The sequence below is a fragment of the Sphaeramia orbicularis genome, chromosome 15 (assembly GCF_902148855.1).
Source record: "Sphaeramia orbicularis chromosome 15, fSphaOr1.1, whole genome shotgun sequence".
Taxonomy (NCBI): Eukaryota; Metazoa; Chordata; class Actinopteri; order Kurtiformes; family Apogonidae; genus Sphaeramia; species Sphaeramia orbicularis.
Window position 1 is genome coordinate 50,478,357 of NC_043971.1, and position 23,058 is coordinate 50,501,414.

Consider the following 23,058-nt stretch of genomic DNA (forward strand, 5'->3'; position numbering starts at 1 on the left):
TGTGCAGGAGGCAAAGGGAATTAAAAACAAACACCTTGATACATGAAAGGTCAACAAACAACATATCTATTCACCAGGAACTCTGCTCGATAATCCAGTGCAGAGGATGGAATAATAGCAGATAAATGCAGGTGCATGGGTTTAATCCTTAATGTGCATAAACGTGTCTTATTTGTCTCTTTTTATTGAAGATATATTTGAGTAAGTCAGTGTCATTTAGACGAGTTTATACAAGTATTAACCCTTTAACCCCTGACGTGTCTGTGCTGAGCGTTCTGAATGTAGGATTTATTTTAAATATTCATATAAATTCAACCATTTGCTCAATAGGAAAACATTCAAAAAGTGCTGAGAGAATAGACCTTGTTTTTTCCATAGACATCTGAGCATGCTCAGTTCACCCCCCACTGCCTGTGGAATGGGGGGTAAAAACACAGAGCAGTGAGTGAGACTGACTCACTATAAAAATATACGATTTGGGCTTTTTTTTTTTTACACTGTTTTCCTTGTGTCTTTTTTTATTGTGGTTTCCAGTGTTGTAGTGATTTTCCTTCTTCTTTTTTTTTTTTTTTTTTTTTTTTTTTTAACACCTCCACGAAGGAGGTTTTGTTTTCATTGTTTGCCTGTTAGCAAGATAATTCAAAAAGTTAAGGGGGGATTTCGATTAAATTTTCAGGAAACGTTGATACTGGCACAAGAAACAAATGGTGGTGATTGGGGTGGGGTGGGGGTGGATCTCTGAGTGCTTTTCTAATTTTTATTGTGTTTTTACTGAGTTTTGGCTTTGATTTAGGAAAAAAAAGAGCCCGAAACTAAAACGACTGGGCCCAAATTCAAATCCTTGTTGTTGTTCAGTGTGTTCCAGTTCACAGTTCATTTTAAACCATGGAACCAGGGCTTAAAGGGTTAAAGGTAAAATAGTCAGATAAATACTTGTCTTCGTGTGTTTTGTTCCTCACCTGGTTCCTCCAAACAGAATGATGCGATCTCCCACCATGCAACAGCACTGCCGTCTCCGCGGACACGGGCCTTTTCCTTTGGGCTCCACCTTCTTCCAGGAAAAGGCTTCTGTTCACAGACGAGACCAGAATGATGATGAGATGATAAAATGAGCTGAAATGACACCTGTAGCTGCAGTGGGTTTATTTGTGTCCGTCTGCTTTACAGCGTCAGTATAACTGCCAGTTTAAGTGGCATAAACCTGCAAGTGCCTCACTGTGCACTTCATGCACTTCCCTATATTTAACCATAAACACAAGGCCCCGGGGCAAGAGAACAAAAGGAAGTGACAGAAAAAGCTCCCAACCTATTCACGTCTTTTAAGTCTCAGAAATAGAAACAGCCCAACTCTGCCGGAGTGTAATAAGAGTGACGGCGTTAAAGCGCTGTCAGTTGTTCCATATAAGGACAAATCATGGATCTCAGAGCCCAGAGCATCATCCAGTCTCCATAGCAACAGGTTCAGACCAATCGCAGAGGAAATGCATCGAGGTGCTGCCACCTAGTGGACAGTTGAGCACATGGACTGAGGATCAGACGCAGAACCTGAAACACTTTGACAATATCTACATCAAATCAACGTGAGGGGAATCAGAGCCACATATGACTTTAGCTCATCAACAGGTCACCTCAGTAAGTTTGGGTTGGATTGTTTCTGAATTTAAATCTTCCTGAGAGCCAGTAATACATTTTGTCCTCTGTAGGGGATGAGAGTTTCACAGGTTTACTTAAAATTAAAAAAAAAAAAAAACACTGTTCACTGCTAAGGACATTCCATCAAAAAATAAAATTAAAAATATATCTGAAAAAACTGTTCACGCTGTTTCTAATCAAGGCAACTGTTTAATTTAAAAAAGCCAAAACTTCTACTTTTCTGGGTCTGAGGAGGCTATTATTATTATTATAATTATTATAATTATTATTATTATTATTATTATTATTATTATTATTATTATTACATTTCCACATTATAACCACATGATTGCACACAACAATGTTTTTGCACTTATTTTTGTATATTTCTTTGACTTAACATATTGATCTAATTTGTCTAGTAGAGGTTTTGACATGTATATTCAATATATATTCTATATATTTAGAGCAATATATATAAATATGTATATTTAGAGCAATAAATATATGTGTATATAAGTATATGTATATTTGTAGTTTTGATCATTTCTTTCCTGCTTCTTTAATTACACTTATACAGGATCAATAAAGTATATTGATTCTGATTAAAGGTCACAGTTAATCCCATTACAATAGGATATTATACACTATATTGCCAAAAGTATTGGCTCACCCATCCAAATAATCAGAATCAGGTGTTCCAATCACTTCCATGACCACAGGTGTATAAAATCCAGCCCTAGGCATGCAGACTGCTTTTACAAACATTTGTGACAGAATGGGTCGGTCTCAGGAGCGCAGTGAATTCCAGCGTGGAACTGTGATAGGATGCCACCTGTGCAACAAATCCAGTCGTGAAATTTCCTGGCTCCTAAATATTCCACAGTCAACTGTCAGCTGGATTATAAGAAAGTGGAAGTGTTTGGGAACGACAGCATCTCAGCCACGAAGTGGTAGGCCACGTAAACTGACGGAGCGGGGTCAGCGGATGCTGAGGCGCATAGTGTGAAGAGGTCGCCAACTTTCTGCTGAGTCAGTCGCTACAGACCTCCAAACTTCATGTGGCCTTCAGATTAGCTCCAGAACAGTGTGCAGAGAGCTTCATGGAATGGGTTTCCATGGCCGAGCAGCTGCATCCAAGCCATACATCACCAAGTGCAATGCAAAGCGCCGGATGCAGTGGTGTAAAGCACGCCGCCACTGGACTCTAGAGCAGTGGAGGCGTCTTCTCTGGAGTGACCAATCACGCTTCTCCATCTGGCAATCTGATGGATGGGTCTGGGTTTGGCGGTTGCCAGGAGAATGATACAATGTGCCAAGTCTAAAGTTTGGTGGAGGGGGGATTATGGTGTGGGGTTGTTTTTCAGGAGCTGGGCTTGGCCCCTTAGTTCCAGTGAAAGGAACTGGGAATGCTTCAGCAGACCAAGACATTTTGGACAATTCCATGCTCCCAACTTTGTGGGAACAGTTTGGAGCTGGCCCCTTCCTGTTCCAACATGACTGTGCACCAGTGCACAAAGCAAGGTCCATAAAAACATGGATGACAGAGTCTGGTGTGGATGAACTGGACTGGCCTGCACAGAGTCCTGACCTCAACCCCATAGAACACCTTTGGATGAATTAGAGCGCAGACTGAGAGCCAGGCCTTCTGTCCAACATCAGTGTGTGACCTCACAAATGCGCTTCTGGAAGAATGGTCCAAAATTCGCATGTACACACTCCTAAACCTTGTGGACAGCCTTCCCAAGAGAGGTGAAGCTGTTATAGCTGCAAAGGGTGGACCCACGTCATATTGAACCCCATAGACTAGGAATGGGATGGCACTGAAATTCATATGTGAGTCAAGGCAGGTGAGCAAATACTTTTGGCAATATAGTGTATGTAATATCGGATGTAATTAAAGGTCTAAATTCAGGAGGACAAAGAGACATAATGTGGAAAAACTGCTGAATTAAAGTAGCATTTGTTAAGTTATTTAATTGGTTTAGTTTGAGCTGAAACAATACAAACTTCAATGAATAATGTGTCCATTTTCTTTTATCATCACGTAAACAGACTCATAATAACTGCAATATGATGTTTTCACCAAATCAAGCATTCATTCATTCATTTTCTGAACCTGCTTTATCCTCACTAGGGTCACAGGGGTCGCTTGGGTCTCAGCTACGTAGGGGCGAAGGCGGGGTACACCCTGGACAAGTCGCCAGTTCATCGCAGGGCTGAACATATACAGGGTGAGTCAGAAAAAACGCTCTTTCCATTTAAAGAAACTGTACTGCTAAAACGGAAACACTGATTTTTCTTTTGACCATACAGTCATATTGATGTGGTTATTGAGCATGTCTGGTGATGTAGTCATAGATTTATTGCATTGCATAAGAGAGAGAAGGTCCATTGTTTATTGGGCACTGAAATACCTGCCAACACAATGTATGCCACAGTGAACAAACTTGAAATTGACAACAATTACAGGAGTCGGGGCTTTGCTTTCACACTCAGGACATAGGCCTACATGACAGTGCCCAGGGAGTTTTCATCATGGCAAGACCACAGCGATTGTAGGTATTATTTCCTCATCGAGTTGTCTGTTTGGGTCAGGAGAGAGAGTGGCCACCTAGATCCCCGGACTTGACCCCCTTTGATTTTTTCTTGTGGGGGTATCTTAAAAACCGTGTGTATCAGACTGTTCCACAAACTCTTCAGGAACTCCGAAATCGCATCACGGCTGAAATCCAAGCCCTACGACGAACACGAATGGCGAGAAGAGCTGTGTTAGAGATGCGACAACGAGCACAGATTTGCATCAATCTGAATGGTAGCCAGGTTGAAGGTCGTGCCGGACGACTTCGTTGAGACAAAACATTTTGATGGCGAGTAAACATGCTGTAATGGTTGACAATTTCAATTTCATTCACGGTGGCATAAACTGTGTTGGCAGATATTTCGGTGCACAATAAACAATGGACATTCCCTCTGTTATGCTATGCCATAAATCAATGATTCAATCACCAGACATGCTCAATAACCACATCAATATGACTGTATAATCAAAAGAAAAATAAGCATTTCCATTTCAGTGGTACAATTTCTTTACATGAAAAGAGCGTTTTTTCTGACTCACCCTGTAGAGACAAACAATCACTCTCACATTCACACCTATGGGCAATTTAGATTAACCAATTAGTGCATGTGTTTGGATGGTGGGAGGAAGCCGGAGTACCCGGAGAGAACCCACGCAGACACGGGGAGAACATGCAAACTCCACACAGAAAGGTCCCACCCCCCATTGACTGGTGTTGGAATTGAACCCAGGACCTTCTTGCTGTGAGGCACGAGTGCTAACCACTGCACCACCGTGTCGCCACCAAATCAAGCGGCTTTAACATGTTTGACACTAAAAATGTTCCTCATTGATACAAAATGATGGATATTTCTGAGGCTTTTCATTGAGGATATTGTAACAAAGACTGAATGTAGTCATAAATGCTTCCCCTCATGTTCTCATCACAGAAACCTTAGAACAAAGAAGGAGAACACATGAACAAACTGAAAAAACACAGTATGAGAAAACAAAGTACAAATACTCAAGGGAAAACTGAATAAAAAAATACTTTATACTGAAATTAATAAATGAGAGGAGGAGAAAAACAGAAAAATGAGTCTAATTATGAGCCGTGTTTGAGATGGAATTTACCAGAACCGCCTTTCACCAAAAACTTCAGCAACTTTTGACAGAAATTTAATGATAGTATTAGATTAAGTTATTTTATTGAAGGAAAGCTTTTGGTTGACGGATTTATCCTTTTTATTTATTTTCTGAAATTATTCTTACGTTGTTTTATTGCACCCATTTTATGTACAGCACTTGGTGATTTTTATCTGTGAAAAGCACTTATTAATAAACTTTACTTAGTTACTAAAGTGTACAATAAACTCCACAAACTGTCCCTGAATGATCTGAAAACCAAGAGGAAACTACACATCATCAGTCCAGACCTAGAAGACCTCCAAAGAAAACCTTAATTCTATGTGATTCAGTTCTGTTTGACAGTATGATGATATAGATCTATATTAATATAGATTTGCAGACACTTCATCCACACAATCATCGATTTCTGACCAAAACACGGATGGAATCTGTGGAATAATTTTAGGTTCACAATCACTTAGTCCTGAGTAGAGCATCAACGATTAATCGTTTAGTTGTTTGACTGTTTATTCCAAACATAATTAATAGAATTCCTCAAGTCTGCTGTTTATGACACACTTGAGTCAGTTTTAGTTCAAGATGGAACCACCTCTGTCCCACATTGAGCCAAAAAAACAAAAAACATTCATGTTCAGACTGAAGCTGCGTCAGTTTATTAACTACAAAATATTAATCAACTATTTTAATAATTGGTTTGCCTCATTTTTGAAGAATTAAATGTAAAAATCCTCTGATTGAAGCTTCTTAAATGTGAATTTTTCTGTTTTTTGGGAAACATTTTTTCAATATTTTGAGACATTTTACTTACTAATTAATAGAGGACACGTTCTACAGATGAATAATAATCTTTCGACGTCGATCTGTGTCAGTTTTATCTTTAATCCTGAGATTAATCAGGACGTCAACAGGAACAGAATCTGAATGAGTCAAACATAAAAGACCAGACATTTGCATCTGAGTGACATGGAAGCAGGAGTCACATGACACAATGACGCCATGAGGGAGGAGTGAACGCCCACAGAGGTCAAAGGTCGCCGCTGGAGATAAACAAAACAACTAAATAGAAGAAAGAAAAGAGCCAAAGTGTCGTAGTGTAAGTGAACGCCTCATCACCTGGGTTGAATTTCCAGAGGTCGTTGAAGTGTCGGTCCATTCGGGCGTTGTATCCTCCAAATATGTACAGCTCCCCGTTGTACGAAACTAAAACACACACATTAAAATATTACCGTTTATCAGTGGAATTAATGATCATTTACTAGACCTGATGGAAGAAAACAACCATGGACAGAAAAGCTTAGACAGATGGAAGGATATAAAAGTGTACGACAGCAGTGGTCCATGGATCTGATCAGGGTTTACAACTGGAAACAAATAAAAAAACATCTGATGGAAGAATTCAAGAAAAGTATAGTATAACATAGTATTGTATTGTATAATATAGTACAGTGCAGTATAGTATTGTATAATAATGTACAGTATAGTATTGTATAATATAGTACAGCACAGTATAGAATTGTATAATAATGTATAGTATAGTATATTACTGTATAATAATGTACAGTATAGTTTAGTATATTATTGTAATATAATGTATAGTACAGTATTGTATAATAATGTATAGTATAGTAAAGTATAGTATAGTAATGTATGATGTAGCAGTGTATAGTATCATATAGTATCGTATTGTATTCATCTGTGTTGCAGATTAATCAGCACTGATCAGATAGTTTATAAATGATCAATATCTGTAGAAAATGGTTCTGACAGAAGCTGATTGATAAATACTAGAAGTGAATAAAAGAGACAGTAACAGCTGTAAATATAAAAGGACCCGTAGAATCATCTATTTTTAAGTCTTTATTTACTGATCAGTTCCAGATGTATTTATTAATCTGACTCTGCATTCAACAGTTTCCTGGTTTATTGTAACAATCAACTGTCTTTGGCAGTGGGTTGATATTGTTCTTTTTTTCCTTCTATAAACTCCAGTTTTTATATGAGGTGTCTGAGTCTGTGGTTGGCGTTGATGGTGTGTTTGCATCTCACAGGCCGAGTGGCTGCGGCGTCCGTCCGGCGAAGGCTGTGTGGACGGGCTGCTCAGCCAACAGTTGGTCTCGGTGTCGAACACCTTGATCTTGTTGCAGTAGATCTCATTGTTGGAGTGGAAAGGCCCAAAGCGGTCGGCTCGGCCCCCGAACACAAACATCTTAGTGCCAATGATGGTGGCCGAGTGGAAGTCCCTCCACCGGGCCGGAGTTCCCTGAAGCAGATGGTCAGAGGTCAAAGGTTAGAGGGAACGGAAAACAAGCCAATAACAGCACAGCAAATAGAAAACACAAGGCTTACTGATACTGATTATTTTAGCAATTAATGGATTAACTGTCCTAGAAAATGATGGAAAAGTGTCTCCTAAAACCTAATGATGATGTCCCAAATGTCAGGGAAGAAATGAAATCACAACATATTCACATTTAAGAAGATGGAATCAAACATTTTTGACATTTACTGTCTTGATTATTGATTATGAAGATAATGTTTCACTTAAACTGTTAATAATTAAGCTGCAGTAATACTCTGTTTAGTAAGAGAATATAACTACGGATTAACTGGTACAGCTTTAACTCAGCACTGAAAATTAGTATTATTATTATAAAGGACCAAAATATACTACAATACATAGCAAAATTATCAAAAAAAAGAAAATATTAATATAAACAAAACATTTAATAAGAAATAAATCTTAAAAGACAAAAAATACAAACAAAAATTAACAAAATGATCTATAAATTCTTGCGGAACACAACAAAAAGTTTTATTATCATTATTATTATTATTATTATTATTGTTATTATTATTATTATTATTGTTGTTGTTATGTTCAGTCTCGTGTTCATTTATGTGATTTAGTGGTTATTAAAGATAAAATTTCATTAAAAAATTAGCAAAAATATACTAAAATAAATGATAAAATCATGACCAAAATGACAAATTTCATAAAAACTAACAAAAACCTGAATAAGAACTAGAAAATAAAAGACAAAAATACACAAAAAAACAATAAAAATGCACAAAATGATCTATGAATTATTGCATGCATCTATGAATTATTACATTGTTGCATAATCTGAAACACAACAAATTTTTTTTTTTTTTGCTTTGTTTTTGTGTCCCATCACCCACGTTTTTATGTAAACAGTGCCATCGAGTGGACACCATCTCCTACTACATCGGTTTCATGTCAGACTCTTCTCAGTGAAACTACAGCTGATATTTGACATCATCATCATCGATCATCACCATCATCGTCATAATCCAGGTCATGTGAACCAGCGTGTGCTCGCGGTGTGTTTATGGGGCTTCAGCCTTCAGCCTTTCACTGGCTGTTGGTTCCAGAACGTGTTTCCATTGTTTTGAGTTGAAAGAATGAATGAAACAGAGGATTCATTATGAAAAGAAAAAAAGAAAAGAACAGCTTCATGAAAACATGAACCGACGGGAAAAGCACAGTTTAGAAACGCAACAATTCATCTATTATTTAACAACTGTTCAATAGGTAAAGACAAGCCAAACTCTATATTCAATGCCTGATCATTTCAATATTTTCAACTTTGTCATCAATTATTTATTTTTTTATTTTTTCTATTTGGTGAGAATTTGTTCACTTTTGTTGATTTCCAACATTTCATTTTCTTGAATATTTGGTTCATTTCAATTTTGTTAGCTTTCATTCATTTTGTAAATTATTGTTAATTTTTTGTCTTTTTCTTGATTATTTCCATTTTCATTTGTTTATTTTGTACTTATTTTATTCATTTTTTTAATTCATTTTCTAGATTTTTTTTGTTTGCTTTTGTTTATTCCTAATCATTTGTTGATTAGCTTTTTCATTTTAAGTTAATTTTGTTCATTTTTAAATAAAATTTCTACTCATTTACTTGAATATTTGTTTACCTTGTTGATTATTTTGTTCATTTAGGTTCATTTTGGGGTTTTTTTGCAATTTTTTTGTTATTGTTCATTTTCTTTATCATTTTTGCTCATTTATTTCATCTTATGCTTATTTGGTTGATTTTGCTTCATGTTCCAGATGTTAGATGGCCTAAGATGCCGTTGTATGTACATAAATATACTGTACATACTGTTTTTATTTATCCTCTGTATCATTTATTTGTCCTTTTATTTCCTTAAAAAGAAATAAAAGAATCAAAGAAGCTTCGCGGGGACTGTGACTTTTCTGTTTCTGCCCCAAAGCTCTGGAACCATTTGCCCTTGGATGTTCGACAGGCTCAGTCACTGCTTGTCTTTAAATCGTTGTCTAAAATGCACTTTTTCTGGTTGGCTTTTAATCAATGAGTGAGATGTTTTTTGTATTTTTTATGCTGTTTCTACCAGATTTTAATTTATCTTTGTTTTTATGATGGTTGTATTTTGTTGTTCTAAGCCCGTTTTGCACCCTGTGTTGTCACTGTTTTTACTTATTTATTTCCTTGTTTCATGATTTGTGTACGGCACTTTGGCCAAAAACAAAAACTAAACTTTCCAGTAATAGGAGCTACAGTGAAACTACAGCATGTGTCAGAGACTGTGTAAAAGCAGCAGAATAATCCTTTTGTTTGTTTACATGCAGAATGTGTTCATCTGTGCTCTATGATGGACAGCCAACATGTCATCATGACCCCAGTGACTGGAGTCCACATCTCAAATATATTTAACACCACTCTGAGCCAAATGACAGCTCCCAAACACAAATGCCCGCCCACCCCCACCCCCCCAATTCTGTGTGAGGGTTTTTGTTGTTGGCGTGGGACCAGCGGTGCTTTTGTTTCAGCATCCTGTCAACAGCAGCAGGAATAAATAACACATGTGCAAAAGGGGTTGGACTGAGTCTGCATGAGGACGGGTTTATTCTACGGCTTTGTGTCTGCTTTTATTTATCACAGCCTCGGTGTACAACCTGGGGTCAAAGGTCACATGACAACATTATGAAACCCTGTCAATATCTGTACTGACCCTCTAACGTCAACCTTTCAGGATTATCTACATGTGGATTTTTAAGTATTTCCACACATAGTGTAAAGTATCACATCCTTCTATAAAAACCTAAGAAATGACAATAAAATGACACAAAAAATCAAGGAGAAATGGGAGAAAGGATTTCACATTAGTATTTGTGATATAGATTGGCTGAACATGTGGAGGATTCATCAAACAACTGCTCTCAGACATGGAGGGAATTTGACTGGAAGAATCTGGAGAGGTTTTTTATTTTGTCCAAAATAGAAAAGTAAACAGCTACAGATGCATCAAAGGTGTTGAATGTGGTGAAGTCCATGCAGACCATTCACATACGTTTAGGAAACGTCCAAATATTGTGTTTTGGAAGATGATCAGTCATGGACTGGATCATGTACTGGGATAGTCAATTCCACTGAGTCCTCATGTTCTATAACTGTGTAACTTTCAGGAATTTTCTAAAAAGGATGAATATATTTGGTTAAAATACTGTTAACAGCTGCAAAAAAAAAAAAAAACTATAACAAGTAACTGGGGGAAGGAAACCATTCCATCAAAGGACCAGTGAATAAACACGATGGAAGAAAGGTTCAAAATAGAAAAATTAACAGAGTGAGACTGGAAGAGACACAACTGGAGAAAAAAAATGGACAAAATGGACAATATTTATGCATTGTTCTTTATTTTCTCTTTTGTTTTTTTGAATAATTACTATTCTTAAAATGTAATAAAAATTTAAGTGACAAAAAAAGGTTGTGTAAAGGTCTTCATGTGTCACAGCTGCAGAAGGCCTCAGGTCTATTTTCATATTTCATTATATTTATGTAGAAATGATCGTATTTATCACAAAAACTCATCCTGATTGACTCACACTACACTGTTAAAATTAAGAGACTGCATTCTTAATCAAATACAATCTCAGCTTTTCATTAATGGTTTCAAAATATAAGCACCTTGTCTATTTTATATTTTAAATGGCCCATGGGAAGCAAGAATTTAATGTTTTCAACATTGCGTTGCCTTTTATGGTGACAACTATACAGAACATTTGTCCAGGGACTGCAGATGAATTCAGGTACATTTAAGCAGCTCTGCCCTGGTGTTGGCGTATGGATAGGACAAACACCACTGGATGGAACGATAACACCATAGTACCATGTGACCAGAAGAAAACCCTCCTGCACATGCTCAGTGCATTCTTCTGTGGTTTGAGTGTATCCTGCCATAGGCTATGTCTGTGTTTGTTACAGTGCCACATATAGGTGTGGACTATGTATGACACCGTTGAACCCAGTTTGACCGTTTCCGTGAGGACACAGATATTTAAGGAAACCATACGAGTATGGACCACAAACTGTTAGAATCCACCAAAGACAAAGGTAGCCCCACAGGACAGAGACACATGTTTATTTGACTTTAGATCATATTGGTCTGAATGTGAAACCTGAACTAAAACCAGTTCAACACCTTTAATTGTTAATACCTTCAGTTTAATTTTGGCACTTTGTAAATCCATCCTACGAGCCGGATTGGATCCTTTGGCGGGCCAGTTTTGGCCCACTGGCCTCATGTTTTGCCCTGTTTCCACTGTGTGGTATCGGCTCAACTCGACTCAGCTCGGCCTTTTTGCGTTTCCATTACGAAAAAGGACCTGGAATCTGGTACCCGGTACTACTTTTTTGGTATCACCTCCGCCGAGGTTCCAGGACTGGGGACCAGATACTAAAATGTGACGTGTAAACACTGCAGACCACTGATTGGTCAGAGAGTTGTCTCTGTGACCCGCTGTTTTACAAAAAACAGATGCGGAAGTGGACAGTAAATATAGCGGTACATTAATCCACATGATAACAGCCCAAAACTACACCATGGTTGGTCAAGGAGATTCAGTCTTTGATGGCCGATGTAAAAATTCAGACGAGACAACACACAACGAGCGAGTTTTCAGCAACTCTCTGAACAGACAACACGGAAGTAATGCGCCGCATCGCTATGACGTCCAGGTACTGTAAAGTCAGTAGTATCTTGTAATGGAAACGGTCTCCAGAAATACCAAGTCGAGCTGGTTCTACGTAGTGGAAATGCGACATTCGACACCCCTGGGATAGAATGAGATGAGCTGTGAGGAGGAGGGTGGCGTTTTTTTTTTGGTTGTAAACCTGCTTGGGTTCTTTCCTATTGTTGTTGTTTGAAAAGTCAGGTCTGACATGAGCTGAGTGGACTGGTGTTGGTTTGAACTCACTCTGGCGTTGATGAGCGTCCAGACCATGGAGGTGGTGTCCAGTTTGTGGATGTCGTTGGAGAAGCAGTCGGCCTGAGAAGCAACACATGACACAAATCAAATCCTGTTCAAGGTTCACAGACTGAGTCCAGAACACTGAAGTCCTGAAGCGTCCCTCACCAGCTGCTCGTATCCTCCAAATATGTACATGGCCTTCCCCAGGACGCAGGCGGAGTGGCCATCCCTCGCACCCGGAACCGTCCCACAAATCTTGGGTGTGAACCATCTGTGGGTGTCTACGGCAGCAGCAAGACTTACATTAAACCACAGCACAAGAACACAACATGGACCACAGTCTGTGGACACAGTGGATCCAGGTGTTTCTGTTCTAACAGGGGTCTGGGATCCACAACTATAAGGACTAATTTCAGAATATAGTTTTATATTATGGGATAGATATCAGTGCATTGGTTAGTTTGGGTTCAATTATTATCTTTGTTTCCAAAATGACTCACAGATGGTTTGGACTGAATTTATATTAACACTGATTCTGTTTGTTTTTTGTCCATTACTCTGATTTTAAATGTTCGAACTCTACATTTATAAAACATTTTTCATGCTCTGACTGTATATATTTCTTTTTTGTGTGTATTTTACTCATTATAATGCTATTTTCTTCATTTTTGTTAATTGTGGGGCTTTTTTGGTTCATTTTTTACGCTTGTGTTGTTCATTTTTATTCATTTTGTTCATTTTACTGTTTTTTTTTCTAACCATCTACTTTCTTCACATCTCACTGAGGAAGAAAAATCTACCATTAAACTTTAAGGAAGTATTGATGTTTTTATGTCTGATCCTTATGAACAGGACATCTTACATGATGTGTCCACATATTTATGTCCATATAGTTTAGAAACATCAATATTTCACTGTAGTTTAATGGTAGACTTTTCTTCCTCAGTCAGATGTGATGACAGTACATGGTTAGATGTGGAAGAAAATTATTATTTACAGTCAGAGCAGGAAAAATATTAGAGACATTTAGAGGAAGAACATTTAAAATCAGAGTCATGGATTTAAAAAAAAAAAAAAAATGTTGATATTAATTCAGTCCAAACCATCTGTGGGTCATTTTGGAAACAAAGATAATAACTGAACCCAAACTAATCAATGCACTGATATTTATCCCATAATATAAAACTCTATTCTGACATTAGTCCTTATTGTTTTGTATCCCAGACCCCTGTTAGAAAAGACACACCTGGATTCAACGTGTCCACATACTTTTGGACATATTTTGAATGTCTGAGTCACACAAATAGAAGGTCACTGTACATAGAACATGAGGAAACCAGATCTACTGTCACAGCTTTCACAAACAACCATAACATGGAACAGGTGCATCTCAAAGCCTCGCAGTCCGGCTCTACTTACTGACGTCGAAGGCGTAAAGCACATTGCAGGCCCCCTCCGTGTCGTTACGGCCCCCCCAGAGGTAGATAATGTCATCCAGCAGCACAGCTGTGTGGCCATAACGCATATATGGCACTTCACGGACACGCTCAAGCCCTGCTGTCCGCACCGGAGGAAGCTTCATCCAGCGCAGAGACACTGAACACAGAAAATAAGGTAAGGTATAAGATAGGGTAAGGTAAGGTGTAAGGTATAAGATAAGGTAATTTAAGGTAAGGTATAAGATAAGATAAGATAAGATAAGGTAAGGTAAGGTAAGGTAAAGTAAATCCTTCATGTAACTGTACTTACATTTTGTTGGTTGATTTTTGTTTTGATTTCACTATCTACATGTTCAAAATAAAGATTTCAATCATTCAATCATCAATGGGCATTAGATGTTAAAATTAAAGATAATTGTGAATTAAAAAGCACCACTGATGGGAAATAACTGCAGAAACATGAATTTCACGACAGAAAACTGAATTCTTTTAAAGCAAGAAGAGGAGGGATTAATGTAGATTATGAGATTGGACATTTTTTAAGGATTTCCAGAAAAAACCCTGAATAAATAATCCCATTAGTCTGGGTCTGGACCAGTGGTACCAGACTGACGGTCTTACTCCATTTGTGTTTAACCTTTTACAACTATTTATAGTGGAAAGATCAATGATACCTCATTTTGCAGTGAATAATGAGCCCTTTTAGATGTGACTGAAAAAAAAAAACCTCAGTAACAGATGGACAGAAAATGAACAGATTTGATGAACAGATTTATTAATATATACATTGCATATATAATATCTACAAAGTCATACACCTTACTAAACTAATTTATTACATTTTAACATATATTACCTCAGTATATTAGATATTTGTAACCACTGTAAATTGAGTAGCCAAAGGTTTATAACCCTTAGTGGTCTGAGCCTATTTTGGCCGTTTTTCAGTCCTTTTGATTTTGCCTTTATATACTATATAAAGAAATGTCTATTATACCCATGTTTGGTATCTTTTTTCAGCACAACTTCATCTATCTCATCTGTCTATTATTTTTTCACTTAAACCTACTATAAAAACACAAAAGGACAAAAAACACACAAAAAATACAAAATCCAATTTGAAAAATGTATATAATTTATTGCATAAATAACACACAGATGCTTAATGAACCTTTTCAAAGACTTTAAAAGGGAATATTGGTTCCAAATATTAGGTATATAAAATAAAATTATAATAAGTTAAAACTATACTCAAATATTTGACATAAAAGCAGATCTTTACATAGGTGTTTTCTCCGTTTTCTCACCCCCCAGTCCTCCCTGTTTCCTCATTCGGTTCAAGTGGGGGTCATTCTCACCCCTGCATTACCTGTAATGCTAATGGAATCTGTGGATTAGAATCCACAGATTCAGACAGTTTTTTCCGTTTTGAAAAAGGACAAAAAATGACGTAAATACGGTCAGAAATCTAACGCCCCCCCCCACCTCATTTACATACTTTTATTCACGTTTGTTTACTCCGGTTTCAAACCCTCATATCTCCAGTTGTATTTGTTCTATCAACATGAAATAAAAAGTGGGAGAGTGTTTCATGTCCACACTTTCAAATGCAATTGTCCCCATTGCTCTATGTGACTGACTTCCGACGCTATGACGTGTTGAAAATGTCATGTGATTCAGTCACGGGGCTGTGGACCCCTAAGGGTTAAATGGACCTTCCAACTGATCCTCAGTATAATACAGGTCCAAAAGAAGAGGATCACAGTTAGGCTCTGAATTGAACTGACCGACAAAGAATGAAAACAGACATTTATTCTGAATATAATGACATCTAAGTATTTTTGAAACACATTTCTAAAAAATGAAACTTGTGCTGGACACTAGAAGTCATGTGCTTTCAAAATATATAAGTCTTCAAAAGGTGATTTTAAATGTATTTTTGGATCTAGATGTTCTCCTTCCCTTGACCAACCCCTCTGATAAACTGACCAGGCCTTAAAACACTGCAGAAAGTGAATAGAGACCCATTTATGCTGCTTAAAGGGACTCAACTCTTACTCAGATACTGAAGTCCTGAATAAATACAAGGAGACAGAAACTAGAGTAAAACATGGGCTGTAAATAAAAGCTGCTTATTTACTATTTCACAGTTCATTGATCTCATTGAGGGGCTGAAACAGAAGGACAAAAAGAACACGAGTAGAAATGGAAAAAACTAAGAACAGGTCAAACTCGGTGGATGTCGATGGTGTAAAATCTACATCAGAGAGAACGGGACCAAAAGCAGCAACGGCGTAAACCTGTGGAACAACGGCCAAAGTGGGTTCGTTTCATTTCAATGAGTCGAAGTGTCTTCATCAACATCTGGAGACGCAGATCTGATCACGGATCAGTGACTGAATCTACCGCAGGAAGTTGTAAAACATGAATGCAGGTGGTCGACCAAAACACACACGAAAAGATACACGACAGGATCTTAGAATGAAACACAACTGGTTTGATAAAAGAACACCTGTTTATGAGGGAAAAACGGAAAAAAACGACTGAGAGAAACATCTGTGAAGCCACAGAGGAAAGGGTTAAACTAGAAAAAACCTAAACCATCTACTGATCTAAACTGTTTATTACCTGCTGATCCACAAATCCTATCAATCCATGACAATAATTGGTGTAAAATACAGTTCATCTTTTCATGGTCATCAGATACGACCATATTTGGACATTCAGAGGCTCTGTAGTTACCATGGAAACACAGTCATCTTCTCCAACATTAATTCACCAGTAAAACCCATGGAGTTGGATCAATGACAGTGGATGGACACACTGGGTTTATGTTCAGATAATAATAAATAAAATGAACAAAAATGAATAAAAACTTTACAGTATTAGTTGCAGTTTTATTTATTGGTCTTCAATAATATTCTAATTTTCGGAGATGCTGAATTTTGGGTTTTCATTGACTGTAAATTATAATCATCAAAATCAAAAGAACCAGGTGTAGAAGTAGGCGGAGCTTAACCCCTCCTGCTCACTGATGCCCCGCCTACCCAGGGGATAACTGTGGAGCCTTAAGTTTGAGTCTTTTCAAAAACTTTAAAAAAAATTTAACAAATGCAAAAACTGAGAGAAAGGCCCATGAAAAGACCATGTGTGTGAAATTTGAAAAGAACTGGGTGAATAATGTCAGAGGAATCGGAACAAATTGTCTCAGTCAAATTGTTTTGTTTTTTTGGGGTTTTTTTTTTGTCCAACCTTTGTTTATTTGGAGTTTTGAAGACATTTGGCAATACAAACACTATCATATGTGACAAATCAATTGAAAATGAATTGTTGCACAATTTCCATTTTTAAAGTGTTTTTTTTTTTAATCTGTAAAAAAAAATCCCCAAACTGACATTCATTCATCAAACTGTTCAGTGCACCTGTATCAGGTGAACAGGGTCTGAGAAATGGGATGGACACAGATCTGGGATGGACAGAAAGACGGATGGACTTCCTGGTATATCTCCATTATACAGATCTATTATATAGATCTATATCGGCGGGGGGAGGATAATAAACACTTCAGATATATCAGTCTGTGTGATGAATCTATGTAAAGATGTGTTTCACTTTTTGAACAGAGTGACTGAAAAAAACAACTTTTTGATGATATTCTCATGGACTCGGATGCATCGTTACTAGGGCTGTGTATTGGCAAGAGTCTGGCGATACAATACAAATCACAATACTAGGATCACGAAAAGGTAGTTTTTTTGTTTGTTTCTTTTTTTAAATGATTATTTCCTTGAAGAATTGAATTACACCAGAAATCTGCACAAATACTAAACCTTTTATTTGATCCCAACAGGATCTAATGTTATATCACAAAATGTTCCTGTGTTCAAACTGAAATGATGTTTTACAGACATTACAGTTTAAGATCCTGTTCAAATGTTCATATTCTATTAGTTCAGAACTAACATCAGAGCATTATTTTAGTTCAATCCCAATAAAGGAACAAACATTATTTAATAAAAGAGTGTTAAAGAATAATAGACAAAATATAAACAATAAGGAAAAACAAAAAAACAAAAATGAACCTCCACAATATCTGCATTTGAATAAATACCTAAAAATATCAATACAGTACTTTTCAATATCGATATAGTTTTGTGAAATGAAATATCACAATATATTGCAGAACCGATATTTTCTTACACCCCTAATTGTTATGTGTTGATGACTCGTACTCGGACGGTGTGTCGTACCTGTGTTGAAGACGTGCACGTCGATCTGCCGCAGCGTTTCGTAGTCCTCCCCTGAGCAGTATCCTCCAAAGGAGTACACCTTGTGTCCCACAGCCACAGCAGCATGGTTGACTCTCCGCGGCCCTCCTTCCAGGTGCACCGACCAGCGCAACATTCCACGCCAAGCACCCGTGACCCCCCCCAGTCCTTAGACCATCACTGTCCGCCGCGTGAACCCCGCCGAGCCAACGCCAGCATGACCTGCAACCACAACAACAGGGGTGACAACAGCGAGGAGGACGCGCCGTCTGGGAGGACTGTAGAGGGGGGTGTTTTTATCCTGTCGGGTTGGGGGGGTGGGCCTGTGGTGTTGCTGATGGGCTCAGAGTCCCTGCATTATCTACAGTCAGAGTATTTTAAGAGGTGATTAGACCTGCACATACCGGCCCTTTTTGTTTACTCTGATCCCTGCAGCCTTCGACTGCATTACCCAAGCCTGAAATATACGTTTATACGTTTAGCGTTTCCATAAGGATCAGGTCTGTCTGGGTTAGTGGGGGTTTACACAACAAGTAGGACAACTGGTGCAGCAACACAATGTTAGGTTTCAAATTAACAAACACTAATAATGTCTTTTTGACCCATTACACTGATCTACTATTTTTTTTAAATCTTAATGATTTTAATTAGATGAATGTAAAACAAATGACCAAAGTGCTGTTTGTCTGTTTTATATGTATATGAAAAAGTCTTATTCCACATATATAACAAAGATTTTTTTGTTCATTTTGATGATTAGTTTCCAATATTTTGTTTTTGCTCACTTTGTTGATCATTTTCTTCATTTTTGCAAATTTTTATGATTACCATGTGAAATGTTTGAATATATTATTTTTATTCAATTTGGTATTGGTGTATTGTTCTTATTTGTTGTTGTTTTTAATTGTGCAGATTTTTTAGGTTTTTAATCTATTCTTCAGTATTTTATTCCTTTATTTAGGTTTTATCTATTCTTCTGTATTTTTATTTATTTACTTTTTTTAAATTTATTTTTTACAGTTGTTCTATATCTCCGTTATTTTGGTTGTTATTTATTTTTCTGTACAGCACTTGGGCACTGTGGTTGTTTTAAAGTGCTTTACATATAAAGTTGGATTGGATTATTTCCTCATTTTTAATTGTTATTAATTTTCTTCATTATTCGCTTCATTTCATAAATTAGTTCGTTCAGTTTTGTTCATTTTGTTTATTTTTGTGATTTACTCAACAAAAGTCTATAAAACTACTAAAACACTAGATCTGCCACAGATTAAATGTGCTAAATATTACAAACTTTAATAAGATGAATTGAAACCAAATGACCAAAGTGCTGTTTATCCGTTGTCTATGTATATGATAAAGTCTTATTCAACATATATAATGGGGTTTTTTTGTTCATTTTGATTATTTTCTTCATTTTTGCTCATTTTTATGATTGTTTCCTCATTGTTAATTATTAATTTTCTTGATTAATCTCTTCATTTCATGAATTAGTTTATTCAGTTTTGTTTGTTTTATTTTTGTGATTTACTTACCAATAAAAGTCTATAAAACTATTAAGACATTAGATCTGCCACTGATTAAATGTGCTAAATATTACATACGTAAATAAGATAAATTGAAACCAAATGACCAAAGTTTATCTGATGTTTTCACTGTATTTGATATAGTGTTATTCCTCATATGTACTTGTTTCTCTCTGTTTATCCGGTGGATTTGTACATTTGCTCTGACAGAAACATTCCTTCGGACTAAAACCCATTCTATCATTAATTCACATTATTTACATTTAGACCATAGACTGTATCTGTGAAACTACAGAAAACCAGCATTTGGATTGAATTTATATTTACCAGGAACTCAGACTGTATAAAGTTTCACTACTTTTATTCTGAAGGCTTTTTATTTGTAGATCTGTGCTAATGTTACTGCATCAGTGTTAAAACATCTGAAAATTTTAAGCAAACAAAAATAAGCGACATCCAAAAAAACCCAACAAACAAACAAACCGCAAAACAACACATGGGACAGAAGGTCACTGTGAAACAACCACCAGTCCTTTAGTTCCGTTCCTTTTGGGTTCATATTCATTTGGATAAAGTGGTGCCTGCATCTAAGCCGCACTATGTGAAGGAAATTCCTACATATTTTCTAATAAATCCATCTCTTTTATGCAGTTATGTCCTTAACTGCTTCAGTCCACTTCGACACTTCTACTGCTGTGGATGAAAATGCATGTGTTTATCTCAACAGTTGGTTTAGCATGATTTGATGGTCATGTAAATCTACATTGTCTGATGAAAACTAAACCCTCCAATGAAAGAATCATCAGTCCCGCAGTTCTTCAATCCTCACACATTGTTATCTTACAAATATAAGGTAAAAATAAGTCAAAATCCTCTGATTTCAGCTCAGACGAGTAAAAAAGAATCATAAACATCAGAATCTTAGTCCAGCTCAGTAATCTGTCAACTTTCATCTGAAAAATGAACCATTTTCTAGCAGTTTTGGATAGGGGTGTGTACTGACAAGAATCTGGTGATACACTACAAATCACAATACTAGGATCACGATATATCATGATACTGTTAAAAAGGTAGGTTTTTTTTTGTTTGTTTCTTTTTTTAAATGATTATTTCCTTGAAGAATTGAATTACACCAGAAAAGTGCACAAATACTAAACACATTTTTATTTGATCCCAACAGGATCTAATGTTATATCACAAAATGTTCCTGTGTTCAAACTGAAATTATATTTTACAGACATTACAGTTTAAGATCCTGTTCAAATGTTCATGTTCTGTTAGTTCAGAACTAACATCAGAACATTATTTTAGTTCAATCCCAACAAAGTAACTAACATTATTTAATAAAAGAGTTTTAAATAATAATAAATATGATCAATAAAGAAAACAAAAAACTAAAATGAACCTTCACAACATCTGGATTTGAGTAAATACCCAAAAATATTGATACAGTACATTTTAATATCAATACAGTATTGTGAAATGAAATATCACGATATATTGCAGAACCGATATTTTCTTACAGCCCTAGTTTTGGAGTGAGTAGAATCAAATGTAACTGATCTACCAAAAGGTTCATATTAGACAATAACTGTTAGTTTTTGCTCATTCTGTTTGTTATTCATTTAATTTTCCATCCTACTGAGTGTTTTTTTTTTTTCAGTTTATGGAAAAGTTTAGCTCATTTTTTCTTCATTTAGATTTAATGTTTTGAAGCCCAGAGATTATTTTTGGTGTCAGGAGGAGAAAATATGCAGTTGATCTGAGGAGGCATTTTAATTGTGAATATTTACTCGACCCTATCCTCACCTGTGACTTAAATCTGAAAGTTAAATAACTTACACAAGTCATTTTTCAATCATTTTATAAATCAAACAGTCCAATCCAGAAAACAGCCGACACATTCACCATGCATTAACTCATTAGTTTGAGGAACCTGATTCAACCGGATACACCTGTTGTCCATGTGTCTTTTTAAAGCCTGAAACTTGTCCAAACCCACTGAGTCTCTTACTAAACCCTGTGTTGTGTTTATTCCGTCTCAATGACTCACTTTCTCACTGACCTCCAACCTTTGTTTGCTCTTAAAAATAACTCATCAGCAGAGCATTTAACACAGATCTTTCTATTTCCAGAACACACACATCCCTGAGGAGCAGCTCAAGCAGATTTGGCAAACAGGCAAATGGGAGTCTGGACTAGTTACAACTGTTTTCTGACCACACTGATTGACTGTAGATGGGTTTAAGTTAGCAAAATGTCAATCGTCCATATTGAATAAACTTAAAACACCATCCTGTGGTTAGTTTTCTTCTGCTAATCCTGTTTTCTTCTGCTCCTTGTCGTTTCTGAATCCAGAACAGCCTGTTTTGGCTAAACAGGAGACAGTTGATATCAGATGCTGCACTTGACAACTTTTAATAGATATAGAAAATGTACATACGTCGCATAAAATAGCACAAAATAAAGTGGCTGAGCGTTAATGAAAGTGTTTGTGCTAATCTAAACCTGCTGACATTGAGTTACAACAGTCTAGTTAACGCCTCATACATGCACTAGCTAGGTTAGCATGTGTTAGCTTGCTACACACCGGGGTAATGTGGCTACACCCGGGGGGGAGACAGACCCCCACCCACCAAAAAAAACACATAAAACCACTCCCAACAGCCGGGGTTTGGTGGTGGCAGGTTGCTCAGACGCGGTGGTTTTAGTGTGAAGTGTCCGGGATGAGGAGCTGCTGATGCTAAGCTAATGCTAATCATGATGAGCTGCCTAATTTAAGTGGAAGCTAACGTGAACGAAATCAAACTGGATACGGCAGCGGCTGTTTCAGGTCACAACAAACACACACGGTGTCACCGGAGGGAAATGCTGTGAAATACCTGGGTCTGGAGTCGTGGATGCGGTTCAGTAGTGTTTAGAAGGTAGTGTTTCCACTGGGAGTCCGGCTCCACTCCCTCGTGACGTGTATGGAGTTAGAGCGGCCTTCAGCGCCCCCAGTGGCGGCTCCGAGTACTGACCCAGGAGACAGGGCCATGCACAGGGCCCAGACCAGAAGACAGGTGGACTGAGGACTGGACCAGGGGTGTCCAGAAGACAGGTGGAATACGGACTAGACCAGGGGTGTCCAGAGGACAAGTGGACTAAGGACTAGACCAGGGGTGTCCAGAAGACAAGTGGACTGAGGACTAGACCAGGGATGTCCAAAAGACAAGTGGACCGAGGACTAGACCAG

General features: G+C 37.2%; 1 protein-coding gene across 1 annotated transcript in view; it reads right to left on the reverse strand.

Moving 5' to 3' along the window:
- Positions 1–22,826, reverse strand: part of klhdc3 (kelch domain containing 3) — a 77,590-nt gene extending 54,764 nt beyond the window's left edge. The window contains exons 1-8 of the mRNA XM_030155707.1: positions 22,706–22,826; positions 18,280–18,519; positions 14,010–14,186; positions 12,756–12,871; positions 12,597–12,668; positions 7,388–7,601; positions 6,455–6,541; positions 960–1,068 (exon numbers count right to left, since the gene is read on the reverse strand). Coding sequence (XP_030011567.1) covers positions 960–1,068; positions 6,455–6,541; positions 7,388–7,601; positions 12,597–12,668; positions 12,756–12,871; positions 14,010–14,186; positions 18,280–18,433 — 929 coding nt within the window. The 5' untranslated portion in view covers positions 18,434–18,519; positions 22,706–22,826. The remainder of the gene's footprint in view (positions 1–959; positions 1,069–6,454; positions 6,542–7,387; positions 7,602–12,596; positions 12,669–12,755; positions 12,872–14,009; positions 14,187–18,279; positions 18,520–22,705) is intronic.
- Between the last annotated feature and the right edge of the window lie 232 nt (positions 22,827–23,058).